We start from the raw sequence: 23,786 nt of genomic DNA, 5'->3' as shown, positions 1-23,786 counted from the left end.
AAGATCTCCAAGCGACGGCGTATCATTGTCGTCCCTTTGCTTGTATTGCACTCGGCTTTCAAACCAACAGCTTGACAGCGATACACTGAACATTAGAGATCCACGAGTCATTCTTCATGCATACCATTTCATTTCAACATTAATATTATCGAATTATTTCCGAATATCATTTCATTGATCTCCAAAAATTTGTTATGCGATCGTTCTAACTGATCGAGATCACCTGTTGATTTGCCTCTTTATTCGATGATTCAAAAGTGTAGGACGTTTCTGTTTCAGTAATAAGTTGATTCGATGGCATCGTGGCTGAAAGCGGCCGAAGGTAGGATTTTCATTTTTTGTGCTATTCTGGAATATGAACTGATCTGAATTTAGTGTTTCTTGTATTTGTTTTCTTGTCGTTTGATTGTTTGGAAATGTAGAAACTTGCACATTATTGCACGCATTGCATTTCTTCAGACCTCATGGACTGCAAACTTAGTTTTACTGAAGGGGAAAAAATTTGTAGTTTTTTGAATTGTTTATCTTGTTAATTGAATTAAAATATCATGTTGAACCTTATAATGTTTAGGTTTGATAATTCATGTATGATTGTTGTGCTAGATTTATTTGAAGTAGTGGACCGAAGGGCAAAGCTTGTGGTTGGTGAACAATCGGACGAGCTGCCAGTTACCACCTCGGGTATGTTTTTGAGAAATTTCATCACTCCTTTCTGACAGAAGTATTGCTGGTCAATCGCAAACTATTACTTTGAGCTAGATTGTCCCTAATGAAGATGGCAGTATTGCTTTATTTTGTTTTAATCATCTTTGTCCAAAGACATGACATATTTTAATTCCTTAGTGTTTCCCAATATCATCACGCGTTCCTCTCCAATGGAAGGTCAATAAATTTCTCCCAAAGATTCATCCTCTGACTTTGTCCTGAACTCGGTTTAATCCTGCCAGAAAATCATGTAACATTTATTTATCAAGATGTGCTTTAAATGTGACATGGTCTTCAGCATCTGCCTTGTCAGTTTCATGAAATTCATCAAGCTACTGTTAAAGAACTTTAAGAGAATTATCTTATGTAGTTAACTCCGAAATTCCTTGACAAAAGTGCTCGAGGTTCATATTAATATCCAACACTTGAGAAGTATTCTCAAGATTTGAATAATTTTTTGCAATAGCATCCCCAAATTGCCTTTGCAGGCTTAAAAAAACATTAGTCAAGTGTGGCTGATGTTGGTCTCCATTGAATTACAGTCAAATTCTTGAATCCCCATGCTGAGTAGGATTGTCTAGACTCGGTTTCGTGCCTCTCCAATGAGAGATTCCATTTCCCTCTTCCTTAAATTACCGTTAGAATGCATTGAGATCACCAAAGGAAGTTCGACATCTAATTTGTGGTTGGCAATGAGAAGAGCAGAATGATCATATACTATATAATGATTATTGTACAACAATAGTTCATTTTATTTGCTGGTTAGTAGGGTTGGAGTGGAATAGACGGTTTTTTGACAGTTTAGAAGAGTTAATTGAATAATTTTAGGACAAGATTAAGATTCAGACATCTAGTTGGAGTGAGAAGCATGTATAGCTTAAAAACTTATCGATTTCAGACTTAATGAGAAATTGGAGTTATACATGTTGTTGACTTGTGCAAAGGGTTTTTGTCTTTTTTACTTCTTTATGTGCGGATCACTTGTCTGCTATCTGTAATTATTGTTTCTAGTTAATGAATATATTATAGTTTCCTATTAAAAAATTATTGGATTTTGAGAAATAGAAATTTTGGAACTAGTCCTCATTCAGGATGTTTATTCCACATGCGTCCATGATTGAGATGCAAAGGTCTTGGGCCTTTTTTGTTACCTGCCATGCAGATAGGAGGAAAAACAAATTTTTAATTATAATTTTCAATTACAACAGCAAATAATTAATACAAAAGAGATCAAGGTGGGAAGGAAAAAAAACTAATTTAAGGCATTTACACAACTTTAAATCAGGGATTAACAAACAAAAAAAGATATGATTAACTTTCTTAATGATATTAACCTTTAAACTTATGGACTATATTTCTTTCACTATCAATCTCTTTTTATTTTTATTTTTATTTTATTATAAAAAATGATATTATATTAATTATAAATAATGGACCGGAGGTTCACACAAAACGAAGTAAGATCTATGGTCAAAATAGATTAACATAATACTAGACCTCAATTTCTATACAAATCTGAGACCGAGAATGATTTGAACTCTATATTCCTCAAACTTATTAAGAAACTCTGAATTTAATCTTGTCCCAACACTCATCAATCGAGTATTCTTGGTCTTAAAAAAATCCTCATATTCCTCTCCATTCACACGGACAAACTCAAACACTGAACCACCACAGCCCAAAAAATTCTACCCCTCCCCAAATCACGATTGAGATCTGCTGTGAATGAATCCCAAGTTGATATGAGAGATACCCAAATCTGGGATGTTATTAAATTCAGGGTTGCGGCATCGACAACAAAGCTCAGAGAATTCAGTCATTTATCTTTGTCAGATGTTGTTAGAGACTGGAAGTTTGTATTGTCCTGATTGATGGTGTATTGTTTACGTTTTCTTTTGCGGATTACTCATCCGCTTGTAATGTAAAATGACCTTATTATTATATAAAAATATTGTTTCCTATCAAAAAAAAAGAGAGATACCCAAATCAATCTGGACTCCGCCAATGCTTGAAACCCAAGAGAAGGCCGAAAAAGACAATGGATGATCAAATGGTTCTGAATCTCCATCTGTTGCCGACATAGCACACACAAATTTGGACAGAGAACAAGAAGGAAATATTTTTTTGCAACATCTCAGACGTTGGTGATTTCCCAAGCACTGCAATCCACGAGAATACTTGCAACCTGGATGGAATAGGCACTTTCCAAATTGTTTGATAAGGAGAAAAAGAGGGATAACTAGAATATGAAAATAAAGACTCGAATAGTGATTTCTTGTCCGCTATCTGTAATTATTGATCCTATTTAATGAATATAATATAGTGTCCTATATAAATAAAAAGAAGAAATAGAAGTGCACACACCTCATTAACTTTCTCACTGCTACCCTCAACGACTTTGTTTCCTATCTATAAATTTGATCTTTTCCCAAACAATCTTCAGCTGACTCTGTTCTATCATCGAAGATCCTACTGTTTCGCTCCAGCCTGATTGACCAAAATATACAATGGACTGTCACACTCCAAAAAATACTGCATCTCTTCCCAATATCATGACCAATATCTAAACAAAAAATTCACGCGCTGATCTTGGAGCAGCCCACACCAAACCTAACTCCTCCTGAGCTTCGGACCAAATATAAGTCGTGAATGGACAATGCATAAGCATATGATCTTGAGTTTCCTCCTCTTTCGGGCAATATACACACCAATTCGGACATGTCGCACAAGTAGACCATCTCTTTTACAACATATCACAAGTTGGCAATTTACCCAGAGCCACAGATCACGAAAATACTTGAACCTTATGTGGGATTGGTACTTCCCAAATAGATTGAAAAGAAGGAAATAACAAAAAGGCACTGATCGGGAAGAAATACTCCTAGAAAGATTTAACAGAAAAGACTCTTAAAGAATCCCCTTCCCAAACTCTGATATCTACACCGTCCACATCCAACTTAACATTATCTAAAGACCCTAACAAAGAACTCAACTCATTCACTTCCTCGCCACTCAAATCCCTATGGAAGTGCAGACCCGGGATAAAGAAGAACGAGCTCCCTCCCTCTTCTTGAATGAATTGGATAATAAGCTTGTTATGAAGCGAAGAAATCTGCAATAAAGATGAGGAAAGGTCTTCGAAAGATGAATCTCTCCCACCACTTTTCCTTCCAAAATCTAATGATATTCCCCTTTTTAGCCACTGCCCTCACTAATTTATGAAAAGTTGTGTAAGTTTGAGAAATAAATTTCCACGGGTTTCTGAATGTAAGATTCATTGCTAAAGCCGCATCCCATCCATTTTTTCGCATCCCATATTTGCTAACAATAACCTTATTCCATAACGGCTCCCCCTCGACAGAGCATCTCCACCACCATTTCCCCAAAAAGTCTTATTCCTCAAACATATGCTCCCAATACCCAAGCCTCCTCTTTCTTTCGGTTTGCAAACATGCTCCCACACGACCAAATGACAATGTTAATCTCCTTTAGCTCCGTCCCATAAAAATCCCCTCACGATCTTCTCCATTACCTCCGCTGCCCCTTTTGGTACCCTAAAAAGAGACATGAAGTACATTGGAAGAGCATTCAAAGTTGCATAAATCAAAGTTAATCGACCCTCCAGGTTAAAAAGGCTTTCTTCTAGCTCACTAACTTCTTCGACATCTTAGAAACCACAGGTTCCCAAAATTTAGTTTTATAAGAGTTGCCACTTAATGGAACCCCTAGATATTTAATAGGCCACTCTTCCCTCCCACACCCAATCTCTCTAGCTAACCCTTCCATTTTTGCTTCTGTACAATTGATTCCCAACAATGCGCTTTTTTCCAAATGTATCTTTAATCACGACATTCGGCAGAATGAGTTTAGAATCTCCATAAAAAACGCATATGACTCGATAATCCACTAACTCGACGTTGAAACCACAAGAGAACAGTAGATTGTTTGCGGATTCAGGAGTCTTTGGACGAAGTATGGGCAAAGATCAAATTCAGGGTCGCGACTTGGACAACAATGTTACCGGAGTTTAAAATTTTACTTATTGCGGATGTCATTAGGGATTGGAAGTTTGTATGTTGTTGAGTTTGGTTTAAAGATTATATTTCAATTTATTTCTAATCTAGTTTTTAGGATTACTATCCATTGTAACCCGACTAATTATTTTAATGAAAAATAGTTTCGTATCCAAAAAAAAAAAAGAAACCACAAGAGAATAGCCACTGCCCAAGGTAGGAATGTGGAGACTGAATCAACGTAAAAGTACATGGCCGGTGAAGCTAAAGCTGAACGGTTAACTAAACCCGAAGACTAAGGCTAAAGTCCGCTAGGAAAGAGAAGGACAATTCTGGAAGGCTGGGTTCAGTGAGGGTAAGCGCAGGACTTTGAATGGCAAGAAAGAAAACTGTCTGTCTAGAAAGGAAAGATGGCCGATGCTAGTCAGAAGGAGACGGGAAAAGCAAGAAAAAATTAGAAAAGGCGGCCGATGACTAGGGTAGAGAGGGGCGGCGAAGTGAGGCTGAGGTCGTCGAGGGTCGGTGAAGGGCGGAGGAGCAGGTTGGCGGTGGCTGGTTAAGGTCGGGAGGTGATGGGTTGGGACGTCAATAGTCAAGAAGTGGTGGGCAGATCATTTTGAAGAGAGACAGACGATCAGTGAAGTGGGGCGGAGGTCGGCGATGGTTGGCGGTGGTTGGAAGGGTAGGCAATGGTTGGCTAAGGTCAGAAGATGATGGTGTCCGTCGTCGTTAGTCAGGGAAAGGTGGGGAGAGCATTTTCAAAGAGAGAATTTTTTGAATATTTTGAATCCATTTTCCTCTTTATATTTTCACCTTTCTGTACAGACTCAATGTGTATAGCTTCTGCCTTTATCTTCTTTCCCCCCTCAGTGAGAATTCTTCTTTTTAATTCACCTCTGCACTAGCTGCAGAATCTTACCTTGTCAAGTCAATAAAGCGATAATTCTCTACCCCGCAGAAGGAAATTGCATAAAACAAGTTTGTTTTAATACCCAGATTATCATGTGTAATGTGAATAGTTATAATTTTGTTTAGAATATATATATTTCATGAAAACTAACAGTAGGAGTATCTCATTAATGTTCTGGTGTGTCCTTGTAGTGTAGAATTTCGAAAAATAGGACACCAAACACCCACACCTACAGCTGGCAGTGAACCAGTGACTTGGTCTCATATTATTGATGCATCAGGCAGATTACTTTAACGTCAGTGACATTACAAACTTAAGCCAAGATTGAGCCGTACTGTTAGTATTATAAAACGAAGCATCATCGTGTCAGATAATTTATACTGTAAAATCCCCAACTTGTCAAATTCGAAAAAATAATTTCTAAGAAGTTAGAAAATTTAGAGGTAGTATGCAGATACATGTAATGAGTTTTCTTATTCCTGTTTTTTATACCAGCAGCAAAATTTTTTAAAAAACATCTTGATGTTTGAGTCATTTTGCTGTCAATGTATCAACTAATGTGTGATATTGGGCAGCCATTAATTTGGTTGGGTATTTTTTTTTTTAACTTTAAAATAAGTGAAAAAGATGGATGGGTACTGGGTAGATCAAACAAATGAAGCAGAAACTTGAAGATATAGTGTTATGCCATAGTGCTTCAAATCATGGTTGTGCAAAGTAAAAACTGGTAAGTGCTAAACCATAAAGCATGGAGCTCTGCAAATAGAGTGGTCTATTAGCTATATTTTCTTATGAATAAAAAAGTCACTGTTTAAAACATGATCAGAACTTAAAACATCCAAATTTAGAATTGGAGAAAAGTAACATAGTTTTGTAAATACCTGTGCAAAAATGAGTTACATGGAATTCAATTCATCAAGACATTGGTAAACAAGTACCTTATCTCCCTTTCTCAAAGAAAGCATTGCAGTTATCTTAAATTGATAAGATTGGATACACATAATTAAAGCCAGTTTATTTTTAACAAGGAATTTTCTTCTGGGAAAAAATTTATTTGAATTGATTTGAAAATGTACCTCTTGGTGTTTTGTTTCTTTCCTCCTTAACAGGTTCCAATGAACGAGGTTTTCAAGGAAAGAGGACGAGGACTAAAGCCCAGGTACTTCTCCTGCTATTTGTCGTTAGATTTTCATACATTTATCTGTCATATCAGACACCACGGCTCTTATATTGATATAATCCCAGAGGAAGCGATCTTCCAAAGAAGCTCCAGCATCTGTAAGTAATTTACAAGAGCAGGCCACCCCTGAAACATCTGAATCACATGCAGAATTTGATGGGAATATTTTAGTGCCTTCTGTTCAAAATCACGGGAGTAATTCAGTTATTCCCATTGGCAAAGTTGACAGCAGTGAGCGAGAAACTGTTGATACAGAAAGTCCCATAACAGAGACTTCTATATCTGGAATGATATCTAATGATGCGATAAAATCAGTTGATGGTCATCCCATAGAAGAAAATTCTTCTAAAGCGGAGTCAGTAGCTCCAAATTCAAATGGCAATCTCAGGATGGAATATTTTGCAGATATATTAGTCAAAAGTCCATCAAATTCTTCCAAATTTGTTGAGGCTGGGAATGGTAAAGCTCCAGTTGACTCCAATCAAAATATGACGCAGGAAAATGAATGGTCTTCTAGAACTATTGAATTTTCAGAATCTCAAACTCTAAATGATAATACACCTAGTGAATCTAATGCTCATTCAAAGGATGTGGGTTTTGTGACTAAACCTGGTGATCAAGGAAATAATAACCAAGAACAAGAAACTATTACTTCCCATGTCAAAGTACAAGAGCGACTAGATGAGGTAGTGTATGCTTGAGCATGAAAACTTTGGTTCCATATTCAACTGTATGAGCTTCTAATGCTTAGAATAGTTGTTTTGTTGAGTAATTTTTTCAGTTCAACAGGCTCAAGGATTACTTGAAACTGCAATTTCAACTGGCCAGTCAAAAGAAGCTAGGCTAGCCCGGGTAAGCAGTTTTTACACTTCCATTAGAATGTTAGCGTATTGTTTTTTAACCTTTTGAAATCTAAGCAACAGGGTTTTGTCATCATTTTTGTATTTCACCTTTTGGAGGTTCTAAATATTTTATGAAAGTTGAAACATGATGAAACAAGAACATGCTGTCTGTATTGAAATTTACATTTATGACCAATTATTTAGTTACTGTTGTCTTGTTCTTGGTATATCAAAAAGTTAGATTGCAACTTTTATGTTTAAATTGAATGTTACAAGATTCAAATTTACTGTTTTTCCCTCTTCGTTTTGATCCATGATGCTTATGAGGTATGGGCATAAAGTAATGAAACCACATACAGTATGGAATTAAATAGGTGGAACAGAACTTTACGAAATTAGGTTTGAACTGATATTACATTGTGCTCAAGGACAAAATTCTCTCAACCATGTTCCTAAGCTAAGAGCAGCTGATTGTCAATATTGTGATCATGATGCTTAATTATATTTTATTTGCCAGAGAATTGTGTACGCATTATCATTGATTCGGCGAAACCATCTTTATTTATTTGAGTCCAGAACCTCCAATGTCAACTAAACACTTGTTTTGGAGATGAGAATATATTTCACCCTTAAAATGCATTCCTAGTATCCACATTTCACGTTTCTAAATCTTCTTACGGCAAGCAATGCCAAGTGTAAATCAATCCCAAATTTGTGTTAGATAAATGGGTGACGGATGTTATCTGTGCGACGATATGAAGCAAACCAACGACGAATCATTTAAATAAGGACTTACCTCGTGATGGAAAAAATATTTGTGTCATTGTAACCTGTATTATTGGTTTTTCTTTCTTCAATATGTCTTCTTACTTTTTCAGTTTTAGTTTTCTTTTGGTATTAAGAAACACTATGTGATTTATAACTTTGATACTTTAAGGAGTTGAAACATTGTAGATAATCAATCGTATTCAATAATATGAGTGACAGCAGGGGAAAATTATGATAAAAAAAGTTTGCATCGAGTACTTCTGAACTTTCTGATAAAAAAAGTCTTGCATAGATGACTTCTGAACTTCTTGATTAATCCCTTATTCATGTATTTTACATATTGAGAGATAATGATCAAATTAAGTGGCAGACAAAAATAGCTTTTGTCCATATATCAGTTTTATTTGCGCTTTAAGTTAGTCTTCTTGTAACGTTGTTGCGGATTACTCATCCGCACAATTGATGTAGCAACAAATTATTATAATAAAATTAGTTTTCTATCAAAAAAAAAACTTCTTAATGTATATATAGTTGAAAGAAAAGATCTATTGTCATGAAAATATGGTACTTCATGGTCGAGAACGGAAGGGGGAAAAGTGACCTTCTCCCTAGAAGTCCTTTTGTAAACTGATGACAGTTTTATCTCAGTTTTTTTGTGAAAATATATTTGTGAAAATATGTAAGAAGAAAAACACGTATGTGACAAAAAGTGAAAAAGTACAAGTGTACAATGCGTCAACATGTCCTTTCTTCACCCCACTATTTTTCTTGGACATCATTTAATTTCCAAAAACTGATGCATGGATCTGATTTCCCAAGTGCTAAGATTTTTTTTTAACATAGGTTGGAGGCCCACTTTCTAGTGACAGTCATGTTTGTATCTTATTCATTTGAACCACACATCATTTAGTTTGCCTTGGGAACTTAATTGCTTAAAAAGTCCTCAGGTGGCAGGTCATTTGATACTTTCTCTGATCAAACACTGGCTTAAATTTACTCTTTCGTGAAAACTGAGAAATTAATGCCCAAAGCAATACTATGGTCAACGATCATGGCCATTATTACTTGTCAAGTAATCTTATATCAAAAGTGGTATCTTTAGATGAGATAAACAGCTTTATTCGTGAATTAGATCTTCTGAATTTTTCAATCTAATTATCTTGGCCACGAAAGGGAAGCTTGAAATTAGCTTTATTTTCTATTACAATTTTTTTGGCTAGTTGTTCACTGATGCATGACTTTGGTTCTGCTACCACCAGGTAAACCTTGGCATGGATAGATGTTCTTCCAGTTGGAAGAGCTTCGAACCACATATTTGTGTCAAATTAACTATGATCCATTTTTAAGGCAAAGAGTGCCTTTTGCTTTGTAAATTTATGCTCATTCTTCTCTTTACTTTTTATAGAGCTTAATGTGGTTATTGCCAGGTTTGCGCTGGACTGTCATCACGCCTTCAAGAATATAAATCTGAAAATGCTCAATTGGAAGAGCTTCTCATGGGAGAGGTAAATAACAAGTTGACCTACCTTACTATATGATTTAAACCAAATTTTTAAATATTGCACCTTTGCAAGTATGTCATTGGAAAAATAGACGTTCATGTTGTTATACTTTACCATGACAGAGAGAATTGAGTAAATCGTACGAGGCTCAGATAAAGCAGCTTCAGAGAGATCTATCTGCTTCCAAAAGCGAGGTGAGCAGAGTGGAGTCCAACATGGTTGAAGCTTTAGCTGCAAAGAATGCTGATATTGAGGCCCTTGTTAGCTCTGTTGATGCAATGAAGAAGCAAGCTGCTCTGTCAGAAGGAAATTCTGCATCACTCCAGGTCACTAGACATTTAGTGGATGCTTATTATCTTTATTCGCCTTTTTATCAAAATAATTGGTTTTGACTGAGTTTGGTCTTCGAGCAAGAGAGGCGGCTTATATTAACGTACCGAAAAGGGGGATAAAGAAGAATGAAGTTCTTTGTATTTGAATCAATAATATACTGCATTTTCTGTATATTTCATCTAGCTATGTGATATCATTCCCTTAAAATTGTGAGACGCAAACTTGATTCCTGGAAATGGTATATTTTGTTTGTTTTTGGTCTTTAATATTTTATTTAAAATATTCAGGCAAGCATGGAGTCGATGATTAGAAATAGAGAACTAACTGAAACAAGGATGATGCAAGTAAGTCCTTTGTTCCTTATGATGTAAGGAGGCTGGTTATAGTATAGTTCTAATGTCGTTAAGGTTGGTGCGGTATCAGGCTTTGAGGGAGGAACTGGCTGCCGCTGAACGGAGAGCTGAAGAAGAGCATGCTGCCCATAGCGCTTTCAAGCTGGTTAGTGGATGCGAATTTGTTTATTTTTCTTCCTTGGATTTGTGTTTCTTATGAGTTCATTTTTGTGCTGTCGAGTTTCTTTCTCATTGCTTCCAAATATTATTTGCTTCGTAATTAACTTTGCAATCCTGATTTTCAATAATGATTTAGGCTGCTAGAGAAAGGGAAGTTGAATTGGAACAGAAAGCAATTGAGGCATCCACAGCATTAGCCAGAATCCAGGTAATGGATGGACACGTATGAATATTTACCGTAGTCATTATATAAATATGTATGTAATTTGTCTATTTTCTGAATTTCTTATGTTCTTCCTTCTTATTTGAGATCTAAATAATTTTATATAACTTAATTATCAGTCGCTACAAGAGATTCAATTTATATCTATATGCAGAATTTATTGAGTACACTTTATTTAAATTGGCCCCTAGAGCAAGATAAGTGTCCTAATTGAATAAAATTCTTCTCTTCCTGGCAGTGCTAGCTACCACACGAGGTTGAATTTGCAAAAATAACCAACACTCCCCTTTTAAACAATACCAATTATTTGTTTGTTGTATGTCATTAAATTATTTTTATTTATTCTTACTCTTAATATGAATTGTTCATTACTTTAATTTGATTAATTATTGGTGATTTTATTTTTATTAAAAATGTTATCTCTAGATGAAGTTAATTTAATACATGTGAAGTTATTTTGACCATCGAATATCATGTTTGACTCTTCCTTCCTAAAAATTTACTGGTTATGCTTTTTCTCCAAAAACTTTTTAGTTTTAAACAAACATCTATTTGTATTTGTTTTAAAGGAAAAACTACTACTTTAAACACAAAAACAAGAACCAAATAAGTAATAAAAAACTTTATTGTTCAAGAGTGGCACTCGTCATATGTGGATAGTTTATGAGTACATCCTTAATGTTCACATATATTACTTGTGCAGAGAACAGCAGATGATAGAGCTGCAAAGGCAGCAGAGTTTGAGCAGAAGGTTGCACTACTTGAGGTAGTACTTTTCTTTCTTGAAAGAGTCAAAGTCTCTACCCTCGTGCGTGTTTTCCACCAACCCCATTCCCACCACTCTTCAAATTGAAAGAAAAAATTGCAGGAAGGGTATTGACAACATATTAAATGTTTTTCTTACTTAACCAGGTTGAGTGTGCATCATTAAATCAAGAACTACAAGATATGGAAGCTCGTGTTCGCCGTGGCCAAAAGAAGTCCCCTGAAGATGCCAATCAAGCGATCCAGGTTCTAAAATAAAAGAACAAGAAATGAAAAATTTTCTTCCTACATAAAATTGAGAAACCCAATATTTGTCTAAGATGTGTGGTTTAAATTACCTGCATCGACCATAGTTTTTTAAAAAACATTGTTTGCTGTTCTTTTGAACAACGTTGTCTCCTGTTCTGTTAAAAAAATAGTCATTTGCTGTTCCGTTCTCCATTGGACCCGCCCATCATTATTATTTTTATTTCTTGTCTCTTTAGTTTTATTCTATCATCCTCTATGAGTTGGGCTTTGTATTTTCGTACTTTTTTTTATTTTTCTTGTCCCTGTATTCCTTCCTAGCTTTCTTTTGTTGAATAGGTAATTAGTTGTCATTTTTATTATAACTATGTGTTTTTTTTTGTGTGTGTGTGTGTGTATATCTTTATTTACATACGTACACACACATATATAATATATATCTATGCATGACTGTGGATGCGCATACATTATTATGGACCTTAGTTGTCAGGCTCCTTGACTGTTGAATGGGACAACGAACAATTTTTTTTAACAGAACAAGAGACAAAGTTGTTTAAAAGATTGATTGGTCCAATGGATTAGTACAATGATTGAATGTCAACTAACAGACTAGTTTTTATCGAGCTTCTATAAGATCGGTCATGCCATATGTTGCCGATTTTGAGTTTTAAAAACCTGTGCATATAAGTTGAATGAAGTTGGCTAGATAATATTGGGGTATATCGTAAACCAAGAGTGGATAGCAAGAAATTGACATACTTTTTAGCCACTCAAGGTAGCACCGACCTGTAGAATTCTGAGTGTAGGTCAGCAATGAGATGCTTCAGAGTTTAGACATCCCCAGTTGATGCTGTTTGATACAATGTTTTAAGTAAATATATGGAACTGTTAACCTAAAGTAGGCACCCCCGATCGCGTACATAAGCTTTATCGAAAAAAGTAAAAGCCTTTGTGATGTTTCTAGATGATATGCAAAAAAGTATAGTGGAAAAAGGTGATTTGTGTAGCGAATCCAAAGAAAGTGATATACATTGTTTTCTGGCACTTTTCCTTAATCCACGAGCAATTACAACTTCATGTGGTTGAGAGACCTATGAGTTGAGAAGAATGATCTTTATGTCAAAATTATGTGGGCACGGTCTTCATTAACCTTGTCAGGGTCGAGATCCTAAATACTGTGGAATGAATCAAAACTAAGATCCTTAAAATGAATGGTTTAAAACCACAAATATGAAAAAAAAAAGCTGTAATGATACGAAAATCATTTCAGAGATGACAATTACTGAATGTCAATAATAAAAAATGAAAATCTGGCCCATAAAAAATAACAATCCAAACTGTCGAAATTTCTTCTTGCTAAGTTTTTTGTCTGCCAGAATTACAGTAAATGATTCCTATTTCTACAAATTTAGAAGGTAATGTATCATTTGTCTTCTTTACTGATTCCTTGTGATTTTGAACCTTCTGGTATATTGATTTCCTTTTCTATCATCTTGCGTGGAATGTCAAATTAATGCTCCACTTATGGAAAAACTGGACCTTTTAATGTGATATAGTTCTTTCGCTGGTAAAAACAATACTACTTGTTGCTTCTTCTTGATTTCATGGTTTGAATATGAAGGTACAGGCATGGCAGGAGGAAGTGGAACGTGCTCGTCAAGGTCAGAGAGAGGCAGAGAGCAAGCTTTCTTCAATGGAGGCAAGTCGATCTTGCTTGTAATTGTTTTCTCTGCCTGAATACACCCTTATACAATGCATGGAGGTTGTAAGATCTATACAGAAAAGATCATTTGGTGGCATGCTGGTTTTATCAAGGACGGAAATCTGTTACCTTGCAGGCTGAAGTTCAAAAAATGAGAGTCGAAATGGCTGCAATGAAGAGGGATGCAGAGCACTACTCACGTCAGGTTGCCTTGTTTTATCTTCCAGAAAATACTTCATTTATTTCTAAAAGATTTATTTGATCAAAGTAATGACAGATGATGGTTTTTATTTTTAGAAGTTTAATGTATCTTCTTTGTAAATAATGGTTTTTATTATGAAAGAAGAATTGCAGTTTCTGCAAGTCTTATAAAAATGACTGTATGCAAAAACGCAAGTGTAATGTCCTCTGAATTTCTAACAGGTCAATCCATAGCTGTAGTGATTTATGGGCTTATCTAGTACTGTGGTTCTCTCTTTTGGTTGTACTCTTCATAGTCTAAGTTCTCAATCCAGAATGTATCCAAACCTCTGGACGTGGAAAATCAGTGTAGTGTTTTATATTATTTATGACAGATTCAAAGTATCTTTTGGGATTTGTTCTTAAAATTTGTGTTGGAGGATATGATGCATGTTTAGCTTTGTTTTCTGACCTGGATATATTTTTTATTAAAGATGTTATGTTATATAAGATTATTTGGGGTCATCTAATTTTTTATTAGCGTGTAGAGCATTGAAATACAAAAATATTGTATATTGTATTATAATATTACTCTAATACAATAATATATAATTATTGAGACGTACTGAAAAGTTTAGAAGTAATGAATTTGTGAGAAGATATGAGACTGGATTACAATATATTGTATGTTGTTTTACTGCCAGAGGTGGAAAATATTTCTATGGAAACCGAATGAGGCAAGGCCCATATCTTCAATATTGGAAATATTGGTGAAGTTAAATATAGCGCAAAATCTACTGGGACTGTAGTCCGTTTTACTATTCTAACAACTACACTGGGAAAAGTTTGTGGAGGTTACATGTGTACTTATGCTGATGGTGATAATTAATGACATTTTTGTGCAAATCACCATTGATTATGCAGTTTCAGAACTGAATTGTGGTTAGCATTGTATTTTTAATCACGGAAGTTGTACTGCATTTAGCTTTAGTTCTTCTTAAAGGTCCTTATTTTTTGGTTCCAAAGGCACACTATGAAAGGAAATACATATGTTTCACAATGAAATTATCACCAATCTCAGTTGACAATTCACTTTTGTACTATATGTACGGTATGACCAGAAAATTTATGGCTCTTTTTATTAATTATAGGTGTTAGAAAAGATGAGGGTAGTAATTCTTTGCCATTGTTTCGTATTGAGCACTTCTTTTCAATAATGAATTCTTCTGTCTTTTGTATTTTCATAGTGTATGTTGCACTGTATTTAAACTTGAAGCTGTGTATGTGTTTGAGCAGGAACACATGGAACTCGAGAAACGGTACCGGGAGCTTACAGATTTATTGGTATTTGTTTGCCATTGATTTTAGTGTTAATTCATTTATTTAATCTTCCATCATAACTGTTTGCTGTTGAACATTGAAAATGTTTTTCCAGTATTACAAGCAAACACAGCTCGAAACTATGGCAAGTGAAAAAGCTGCAGCCGAATTTCAGTTGGAAAAAGAAGTAAAACGTTTTCGGGAAGTGCAGGTCTGAACTTGGTTTTTCTTATACTGGATATATTCCATCATTTTAGCCCTCCATTTCTCATGGACCTGAAATCCGATTTTATCACGTAATTTCTTTATTAATTCAGTTAGAAGCTGAAAGAAACAGAGCTCCTCGCAGAGCATCGTCCTCTTGGGAAGAAGACACGGATATGAAAGCACTTGAGTATGGGTTGCTTACCTTTTTATGTGCCTCTGAATAATTGTGATCTCTTGTTTAGAGTGATCCTATTCTAAAACTTAAAATTCTTTTTTTTAATCATGCCTTCTTCTGTTCTATTACATTGAACTAAGTTACGAATAATTGTTTTTTGACGCCATCTCTTGTTTGTTTAATATAAAAAACAGGCCTTTTTGTTGATTTGTCAAGGGAGAAAAGTTACTGACCCCGACTGCTAACTTGGTTTCCCTGTGGTGTTATGAATGACTCAGATTTTATCCTCTAATTTGAAAATATGCAAGATATGTTTCATAATAGTGCTCTTGTTGTTGGATCTCACATTAATAAGATATGGCAGTCTGAGCGACTCATCCTTCTAAAGTAACAACTGGCATTAGTGCAATTCCTCAACGTCCCTTCGGAATGCTCACTGAATGCAATGACTTGTGAAAAAACGTTCAGAGTCTAAGATGAAAGAATCAGTTGTTTTTTATTCGCCCTGGAGAGAGATAAGCCAATCAAGAAGAAAATGGTGATGGTTATCTTACTTGTAATTATGCTTATATGATAATCTAATTACAACATGATATCTTGTTAGATAACTTACACTATTGTCCATTTTAGCATTTTTTTTATAGGAAACTAAACTGTATTCATTAATTAAAAGCAATTAATTACAGATTGCGGACAAGTGATCAGCACAATAACAAAAAAGAAAGACAAAAGTCCTGCTCAAATAAAAAACATATATAACTCAAATCCCTCAATAAATTTGAGGACTAAGATCTAGAAGTTCTTAAACTCTACATGCTTCTCAATCCAACTAGATGCCCGAATATTAATGTTGTCCAAAACTCTTCATTCGATTCTTCTAAACTATAAATAATTCGTCTATTTCGCTGTAACCATACTGACCATCAAATACAATGAATTATCATTGTCCAAAAAATTATACCCCTCCAGCCAATTTCACGTCCAAAATCTGCACGAAATAGCTCGTGCAAAGATCTTGGAACTACTCAAACCGAACACATCTCCTCTAAAGCTCTGAACCAAAGGCATCTCGTGAAATAACAATGAATAACCTTATGAACTTGATTCTCTACCTTTTTCCGACCCAGCACGCACCAATTTGGACACAGAGTAGATGAAGACCGCCTTTTTTGCATCATCTAACAAGTTGACAGCTTACCCAGTACCACGATCCACGAGAAGAATTGAACCTTTGGTGGGATCGAAATTTTCCAAATGACGTGAAAGAAAGAAAATAAAGGAAAGCTAGTTATCGGAAAGAAAGACTCGCAAAAAGATTTGACTAAGAATAACCTAGGATCTTCTCCCCAAACCCTGATATGCTGTATAATTTTCACTCATTCTATGCCTCAGCCCCTTTCACGAGATACGCTCTATAATTTTCTGAAATACTCTACTATGTCGACTCAATCTGCTCACCATATGATATTCCCAAGCAATCCACCCGCTCCAATTTATAAATAGATTACCTTCTCTTACAATGATTTAATAGGGAATGACCTTCTCTCAACCATTTCACTTTTGCTTTTTGATTATCTATCTGGTTCGTTCAACACATTAGCTTTTCTAGTGCACATTTGGGTTGGTTCTCTTCTCTCGATTGCTAATTCATCTGACTCTTGACCCTTATTTTCTTGCTCATCCAACAGTCGAATTTTATTTTATAACTTCAAAAATCTCATTCTTACGTTCCCGAAAACCTCATTATTCCATATTAAAATATCACTTTTGATAGCTTTAAGTTTCCTCATAAATTTATACCCTTCCCAACTCCGAAGATTTGAGATGTTCCACAAAGATGAGACTGCTAATTTAAAACTATAGTGTTCCGACCACACATTCTTGAATCTAAATGTTGACTGACCTCACTTTGCCTTTGAAATATCTAGGATCACTGGAAAATGATTTGAAGTTATTCTTGATAAGACTGTTTGTCAGTAGAAAGAAAATGTATCCACCCAACCCTGTAAAAACAAGAATATGTCCAACCTACCACAAATAGGGGACGCCCTCAAATTCAACCAAGTATACTTTGTGGTCAACAAAGGTGGATCATACAACTCCAATTCCCCAATCGACGAATCAAAACACTTCATTCTCGTAGTTAAGGATCTATTATCCATTTTTTTAATTTAACGATCTAACGACATTAAAGCCCCCTTCTAAACACCAATTTCCCCACAAATTACGCTGTCTTCCAATTCATCCCTAAAATCATGTATTTCCCTTGGCTTACAAGGCCCGTGAACTACTGAAAACAACCATCTAGTACCATCATCTTTTTCGATTTGTATTGAAACTGAGAACTCTCCAATCAGATTATCCATGATCGAAACCGATCTAGGGTCCCATACTATCAAAATACCCCATGATCTACTTATAGCATGTAGTTATATCCATTCAACAAACCTAGACTTCCACAGAATTGCAATAAGTCTCTCATCCACCGACTCTCTCTTAATTTCTCGTAGAACAACTATGTCCAGCCTCTCCTTACGCAAAGCTGCTCTAACTAATCCCATGTGACTACCTAAACCTCCTCCCCTAATATTCCAAGAACAACTCTTCATTTAACCGAGCCCCTATGAGAAATGATCATTTCTCATAATTGATTCCAAAGTTCAACCTAACTCCCGCGATTTGTTAAATCTCGACTCCGTACTTCATTCACTAGAGGCAGCTTCTCAATCCCCAACCTAGACAACCAATCCTCATTTCCAATCGGTTCTGAAAAACGCAATGTCGACGTCTCTACTTTTCTCTGAAGCATCATCCCCTACTCATCCTCAAAATGGCTACCCACCACTTTACTCGGCTTTTCACCCATCTGTTGTTGCACACCCTCTCCTGATACACCCTTAGACAAACCCAAAACAGAAAAAGATGAAGGAAATAAAGAATTAAGATCGAAAGATTGTTTTAGAGGTGAAGTCTGTGAAGAAGGGATAATCTCTTCCACTTTAGGATCTGAAGAATCCTCGGTATGCAGTATGCCCAATTGCTTAGAACCCGGAGAAGATGCAAAAAGACCTATGTCCTCCATACCCAAAAAAGTAGGCACTGAGATATCTGAACTAACATGGATGCCAAACACGGATGACTCTGAGCTCTCTCCAAAACTATCGTCAATCAAATCATTGTGCATTTGATCCTTGCACTCCCCAAAGGCCTCCAACATCAGACGTCTGATCCTCATGCCTTAATGGATCTCCCCTGGAGAAGTCATCCGTAAATAAGTTGTCTTTGCCAACTGTTGTACGGGATTTCCGTATAAATTCTCAAAATTATGCATCGACATCTCTCTCAGTACCCCGGAGCTAGGCAATTCTGAACCTCCAACGTCTGACTTGTTTATATTTTGAATAGAACCTCTTCTAATGTCATCTACCATTTTAGGAATAATCATCTTGAGAATCTTGACAAGTCTGCCTCGTAATAGCGGTTCTTACCCAAAACAATTACTTTCTAGACTTGTTACATTTCTTTTAAGATTGTCTCGCTTTAGATTTTCGCTAACAAACAAGTCCACACCTTCGATATTGTGAATGGCCAAAATCCTAAGCTTCATAAAGATTTTACGTATAGCCCTACCTTCGCTCACACAAACCCCATATTCAATTGTTGTTTCTGAGACTACTTCCTCGGTTTTTGGCTCCTAGTCAGTAACGATGTCCACATCTACCTTATCTGAACATTTAGATGATCCTTCTCCACTATGTCCCTCGTAAGCACCTTTCATTTCCCCCACCCAACCGTCCTCACTCCGCCAACGACTACCTGAGCGTATGATTGTCATTCAAGGATCTCGTACACTGTTATATTGTGTCCACCACTACTCGGACGTCCAAAAGACCAAATTGCGATTGGATCTGCAACATACTATTAATAAAACAACTTTCAGGCCTTACCACCTTGATTTTGGCTGATATAAATCCTTAAGCATAGCAGTGTCTTGGCTAATTTCCAACAGATCTCCACAAAGATCCTCGATAATCTTAAACAAATCTGTCGACCACAGATTCCACGGAAATCTGAAAACCCTAACCCAACTATCACAACACTTATACGCTAACTCCTTTTTGTTTGTCTTCTGACTCCATATTTCAAATGACAAATTAACTCTCTTTTCAAAGAAACAACTCCTCAACCTCAAATAAACCTCAAATAAAACGTAAAATCCTCACTGTTCGGAACACCGCATTATTGGCTTGAAACGGGAAAATTTCAATGCGCCGCTTGACCGCCTTACCTAGAACAATCCAAATCAAGTCCCAAGAGATGTCGACCTCTTCCCTAGTCATAATAAGTGCTTCACTCCAGTCTTTATCCTTAAAATTAAAAAGTTTGACCTTATCCTAAAAATGTAGACACTAGTTTACGCCCTGCATGATCATCTTTCTGAAATGAATGATTATCTGGCTCTCGGCCTACACGAGGATGTACCAGCACATATTTTTTCTCGCACAGGAATTTGGACAAATGATTAGCCAAGCACTTCCACCCCCACATAGCAATGCCACTCGGTATTTAGATGCGCTGCCTCTTAACTTGCTGAATGAATTTAGTCACTTCCAAAAAGCTACCTCTGTTATTAACAAACCTTCAAATAGAAAGTATTGCATTTTTGCCCCTGAATCGGTTAAAAGTCGGGCATGATTTAGATTTAGGGATGTAATCCCAAAATTTCGAACACAACCATTGGGTACTACCAAAATCTGCTTCCAACAAATAACTCGCATTCCTAGTTAGTGTAGGCAATGCTTAGAGGGGGCAATAAGATCACGTTCTGGGATGATAGCTGGTTGGAGGATTATTCTTTTAAGGATCGTTATCATACTTTATTTTAGTTATCATCGGTTAGTAATAAGCTCATTTATCATTTTATTCAATTGGAAGGCTTTTTCTTCTCTCTTCTTTTACATCCTGGGTCTTGCATCTATGGAGGGACTGGATGAAGTGAATGAGTTGAGCTCTTTGCTAGGGTCTTTAGAGAGGGTCGGATTGGTTGAAATGGTTGATGATATCAAGGTTTGGGGCAGAGATCCTTCAAGATTATTCTCGGTCAAATCTTTCTGAGTCTTTTTTCCGATCAGCAGTTTTTTTTTTCTCTCTCTTTCATATCATTTGGAAAGTACCAATCCCACCAAAGGTTCAAGTCTTCTTGTGGACTGTGGTGCTGGGCAAGCTGCCAACTTGAGAGATGATGCAAAAGAGGTTGCCTTCGTGTGCTCTGTGTTCAAACTGGTGCGTGCTCTATCTGAAAGAGGTGGGGAATCAGGATCATTTGCTAATTAATTGTTCTTTCGCGAGCTGTCTTTGGCTTTGAGCTTTGGATGAGTTGAGTTTGGTATGGGTAGTTCCAAGGTCTTTCGCACGACCTATTTGCTGCAGATCTTGGACGCGAACTTGTCAGGAGCGGTAAAATTTTTTGGACAGTGATAGTTTGATTTTTTTTGGATAGTGATAGTTGGAGTGGAATAAAAAGATTTTTTTATAATTTAGAAGAGTCGGTTGAAGAGTGTTGAGACAGATTAAGATTCGAGCATCTAGCTGAATTGGGAAGCAATAGAGTATAAGAACTTCTCGATTTGAAATTTATTGAGAGATTGAAGTTATATATAGGGTTTTTGTCTTTAATTTTGTTCTTGTGTAGATCAATTGTCCGCCACCTATAAATATTTGCTTTTAATTAATTAATGTAATATTCTTTTCTATAAAAAAACGATGATTTGACAAGTTTGGATCAAAGGTCTGTCTCGTGATTCTTCCACATTGTTCTGGCTCGCCTTCAGTAGATGAGGCTTTGCCTTTATATCTTTCCCAAAGACCTGTTTGCTCGAACCAGCGTCTCCATAATTTTAACTATAGTGTGTTTTATTGAAACTTTTTTTGCCTTTTCTATTTTGTAGCATAAGCAAGAACCAGGGATTCGCCAAAAAATACCAAACTTGTTTGGGCGATAATTTCGTGAGGAAACTTTAGTACAAATGGCATGCCAAACCTGACTCTCCATTATTTGAACTCTTGGACTTTCAAATTCTGATATGGATACGTGTGAAGTCTTCCATCGAACTCGTGCCACAAAAATGGGCCCCAATATGAATTTAAAAGTTAGAGATGACATTCATTGTTTTTCACTTTAGATATAACGTAGTTTACAAATTACAAACGTAGCTCAAGAGTTGGATAAGTTGACAGCTTGAGAATCAAGTCATAAAGTTTTGAACCTGCATACCAGATCTTTTATACTTTTTACCCAATTGTGTATATATATTAAATTTTTTGGTCCGATATTCTTTACCACAGGCCTCTTCCCTTGCATCATCGCCACATGGCTACGGCAAGTTTACAGGTACACTTAATTTGTTTGATTTAACTTCCCAACAACTCTTTCCTTGTAACACTTGATTGTCTGTAACAATACCGATCAGGCGCAGTTGCAGAAGGCAGCAAAACTTTTGGATTCTGGAGCTGTCAGGGCCACTAGATTCCTTTGGCGGTATCCAACTGCTCGAATTATCCTGCTTTTCTACCTGGTGAGAACAGAATCAAACTAGTCACACTTTAAGTTACTTGTCATGTTTTAATTTGTGTGATATTGATAGATTTTTTCAAGTGAATATTTGTCTGGATAATGATATATGGGATCAAGGACAGATGTTCTTGCGAGTCATTTGAATTGTGCCACTGTAAATATATTGTATTCTATTATTACACAGAGTTGTATAGCATAACCCAGACGAACTTGACTTCAAACCTACGCCACATTTACACCCAAGTCCATTTATCGTAGTTCATAGTCACCAAATGTCTTTTGTCTGATGGCACTGTATGGTTATGTTGACAGGTATTTGTTCATCTCTTCTTGATGTACCTCTTGCATCGCCTTCAGGTACAGAAATATTTCCATTTTTCAATCATGACGGAATGCTTGATAAGTAAGAAAACAAAAATACAATGATAACAAGGTTATACTGCTTGATTATAAGTTTGTGAAAAGGAATGTGGTAGTTTTGTGTTTTAACTGCGAGATTACAATCTTACGAAACTGATTGAAGGAGAAAATCAGCATGATTGGATATAAGAACTCAAATCAACTGTTTTGAATAATATTTGTTCTATCATATTTGTTTTACCAACTAATGGAATAAAACTTTATACATGGTATTCGATGACTGTCACGGCTATTCCATGAGGCACTTCTACTTTCTGCAACATTAGTATCAGCGTCTTTTCCTCTTCGCATTTTGACACAGGACAATGTTCTTTTCTGCCAGCAATGTGACTTTAGCATAATATAGAAGGCACCAATATAATTTTATTTATCGGCTGGGTTATAATTGCTTTTTCAATGTACTCGAATACCATGCATGGAGACAGTAATGATTTATCTTCTCATTTCACTTGACGTGTTCCATATGACGGCAGGAGCAAGCTGATAATTTTACATCTAAAGAAGTTGCGCAATCTATGGGTTTATCAAACCAGACATTACCTTGAGCTACCTATCTGGAAGCTGCTACCTTATATTAAATATAGTTATAGAAGATAGAATATTTTTCCAAGCGAAACAGGGTAATTTTTCCGATGATCATCACCAATTTTGTGTTCGTTATTTACTGGACATTCTTACTTGTTGATCCCGTTATCAATGAGTTTGTCTAGGTGAATCAAACAAGATTTGTACACTGGATTCAACTAATCCTACACGTATAATCGAGATGTTTAACATAAACTTTTCGACTTTGAGGCGAATATATTATCGTTGATGATTTGTGCTATTTGTTGTATGATTTTTATTCTTTGCATATTTGCGACTGTTGACCGGATGTTGAAATAAGTTAAGTTTTTTAAAGTGTTTTATTACGCTTGAGCAGTTTTGGAATTTAGATAAATATTAAAAATGTTTTTTTTTTATTTTAAAATATAAGTACAAGCAGAAGTTCGAAATCAGAACTTCCAGATTATAAAAAAACATTTTCTTAAACTGTTTTTAAAACAACTTTTGTAATTAATCAATATACTTTCTTAAAATAAAAAAGGTGTTGAAATTTAATATTTTAAGAATGAATATTTGAATATTGAATGTTGAATATTTGAATGTTGAAAATTAGGTAAAATTAGGTGTTGAATATTGAAATTTGTGTGTGATGATGAAGGTGAT

General features: G+C 35.8%; 1 protein-coding gene across 3 annotated transcripts; it reads left to right on the top strand.

The window, feature by feature from the left end:
* LOC140984114 (golgin candidate 1-like) lies at positions 1–23,377 on the top strand. 3 transcript variants are annotated; one of them, XM_073451333.1, is made up of 21 exons: positions 1–322; positions 604–681; positions 6,738–6,787; positions 6,874–7,494; positions 7,598–7,660; positions 9,846–9,923; positions 10,043–10,246; positions 10,541–10,597; positions 10,677–10,751; positions 10,902–10,973; positions 11,692–11,754; positions 11,901–11,999; positions 13,621–13,698; positions 13,838–13,906; positions 15,178–15,225; positions 15,317–15,412; positions 15,519–15,595; positions 21,929–21,974; positions 22,060–22,158; positions 22,470–22,514; positions 23,051–23,377. In XM_073451333.1, exons 1-21 carry the CDS (start codon positions 295–297, stop codon positions 23,120–23,122), a joined length of 2,118 nt encoding a protein of 705 aa, XP_073307434.1. In that variant the 5' UTR covers positions 1–294; the 3' UTR covers positions 23,123–23,377. The 3 variants fall into 3 exon arrangements, with proteins under 3 accessions (XP_073307434.1, XP_073307425.1, XP_073307417.1); XM_073451324.1 differs by having other exon boundaries at positions 2–322; positions 13,627–13,698; positions 22,054–22,158; XM_073451316.1 differs by having other exon boundaries at positions 3–322; positions 22,054–22,158.
* The last annotated feature ends 409 nt before the right edge of the window (positions 23,378–23,786 follow it).

Source organism: Primulina huaijiensis, chromosome 1, assembly GCF_012295235.1.
Source record: "Primulina huaijiensis isolate GDHJ02 chromosome 1, ASM1229523v2, whole genome shotgun sequence".
In the NCBI taxonomy this organism is placed as follows: domain Eukaryota; kingdom Viridiplantae; phylum Streptophyta; class Magnoliopsida; order Lamiales; family Gesneriaceae; genus Primulina; species Primulina huaijiensis.
Note: the sequence above shows the minus strand (reverse complement) of the source record. Positions and strands in the feature narration are given on the sequence as shown.

Bases quoted from the DNA above. Each gene is read 5' to 3' on its own strand.
- LOC140984114 (XM_073451316.1), top strand. From the start codon at position 295: ATGGCATCGTGGCTGAAAGCGGCCGAAG. The intron at 12,000-13,620 runs GTTCTAAAATAA...TTGAATATGAAG, and splicing joins ATGCCAATCAAGCGATCCAG to GTACAGGCATGGCAGGAGGA. The intron at 13,907-15,177 runs GTTGCCTTGTTT...GTGTTTGAGCAG, and splicing joins CAGAGCACTACTCACGTCAG to GAACACATGGAACTCGAGAA.